Source organism: Sinocyclocheilus grahami, unplaced genomic scaffold, assembly GCF_001515645.1.
Source record: "Sinocyclocheilus grahami isolate Dianchi unplaced genomic scaffold, SAMN03320097.WGS_v1.1 scaffold2037.1, whole genome shotgun sequence".
Taxonomy (NCBI): Eukaryota; Metazoa; Chordata; class Actinopteri; order Cypriniformes; family Cyprinidae; genus Sinocyclocheilus; species Sinocyclocheilus grahami.
The window spans coordinates 2,276-4,056 of NW_015507216.1; the positions used below are offsets into that span (position 1 = coordinate 2,276).

At 41.2% G+C, this 1,781-nt stretch overlaps 1 protein-coding gene across 1 annotated transcript in view; it reads left to right on the plus strand.

Moving 5' to 3' along the window:
* Nucleotides 1–1,437, plus strand: part of LOC107573791 (protein fem-1 homolog C-like) — a 2,986-nt gene extending 1,549 nt beyond the window's left edge. The window contains exon 3 of the mRNA XM_016260236.1: nucleotides 1,115–1,437. Coding sequence (XP_016115722.1) covers nucleotides 1,115–1,195 — 81 coding nt within the window. The 3' untranslated portion in view covers nucleotides 1,196–1,437. The remainder of the gene's footprint in view (nucleotides 1–1,114) is intronic.
* The last annotated feature ends 344 nt before the right edge of the window (nucleotides 1,438–1,781 follow it).

A 1,781-nucleotide genomic window follows, 5' to 3' on the forward strand; every position in this document is an offset into this window, starting at 1 on the left:
GATTCTGGCACCCAACATCACAACAAGATGATATTTTAAGCTCATGTAGCTGAATCTGCGCTGGTTTGAAAGGGCCGCCTCCAGTTTCCGCTTTGTTGTGCTGCCTCCCGCTAGCGCTGTGACGTCGCTGACCCTAGTTACCTGTGGTTGGCCTGGCCGTGCGTCACTCAGAAAACAACAGGCCAATCAGAAGAGAGGCTCATGAATATTAATTAGACAGGCCAAAATCGACCTGTTCTCAGCAGAGCTCCTGAGAAAGGAGCTGTAAAAATATATTGAGATGGTTTTTGGTACTTATACCGCAAATATATATTCTTAAGGACATCAAAACCTCAAATAAAACTCCAGAAAGGTGTACAATATGTGACCTTTAAGTGTTTTGACTTAAGGGTATCCCTGAGGGGGAAAAAATTCCCTAAAGCTTATGATACATGGGGCAACTTTTTTTGAGCAGTGTTGCTTGGGCACTTTACCCACTGAGAATGGGTAACAAATTTCTATCTGGATACTAGGGCTGCGCGATAAATCACATGCAATTATCATGCGCATCTCGTCAGTAAAGCCGGTTCCGTGACTAGTAGTAAATCTCCATCATGTGCTTTCAGATGGAGGGGCATTTAATACACAGAGCCGTACGCAACGCAATATCGCGTTCATAATCGAAGGCGATTCTTCTGTGATTATCAGCGCGATATTGCGTTGCTTGTCAGTGAACTACGGCTCTGTGTATTAAATGCCGCTCCATCTGAAAGCACATGATGGAGATTTACTACTAGTCACGGAACTGGCTTTACTGACGAGATGCGCATGACAATCACATGCGATTAATTGCACTGCCCTAATTTGTGATCCGTTAAACCACTGCTGATGACTCGCAGAGGGTGTGATCTGTGTGTCGCTCCTCAACATGTTCATGTTCGCTCGTTTCCCTGTCGGACTGTCTGCAGTCTTTAGTTCTCTCAACCCAACACTTTTAAGTCTCCTTGAAGTCAGAATGAAATTAACCCCTTTTACTTTCTTACTACATGTTACTGTAAATGATTCATCTGTGAATTTTATTCTGATTTGTTTTTAATAATGATTTTTAATCGTCCTGATGTGACTCCTCATTCAGGTCCGCCTTCGTTCTGATGTTCACATGCCAATCTACAAGCGCTGGATGAAATCACGTCTGCCCTACGTTTTTATTTTCTAGTTTGATATCTGCTTGGATTGAAAATACATCACAATACAGTAGCGGAAGTCCGTGGAAACATCAAAAAGCATTATTTATGTTGGTATAGTGTTTAAATCAGGTGGTAAATGTGATGACCGTACACATACAAACAGACTGGAAACATCATGACTGATATCTAATCCGGTGTAGTTGTGTGTAGATCGCTCCTGGAGTCTGTTTCTACATGTGTGTGTGTGTTTGCACCAGATAAACATTGTCTTAACACTAGAACCGCCAGAGGTCGCTGTATACTTAAAAGCGCCAGCGGGTACATTTTACCCACTCACATGGCAACTGTATTTATATGGCTAAAGAACATATTATGCCACTGTCTTCACAAAGAAGTGTCTAGAGTCATGAAATGATTGTCTAGTCATCAACTATATTTTTATCCTGTTGTTTTATGTTCAAGACTTTTTAATGCAGGCTACACTAATCCATAATGATCAGTAGCCTAAGCTTAAATAAAAGTCTGCACTGACAACGCAAAGTAGAAGGTAGTAGCCTAAATATCTGTCATTAATCAATATATTAAGATAACCCATGCTATGAATGACTAAAACAG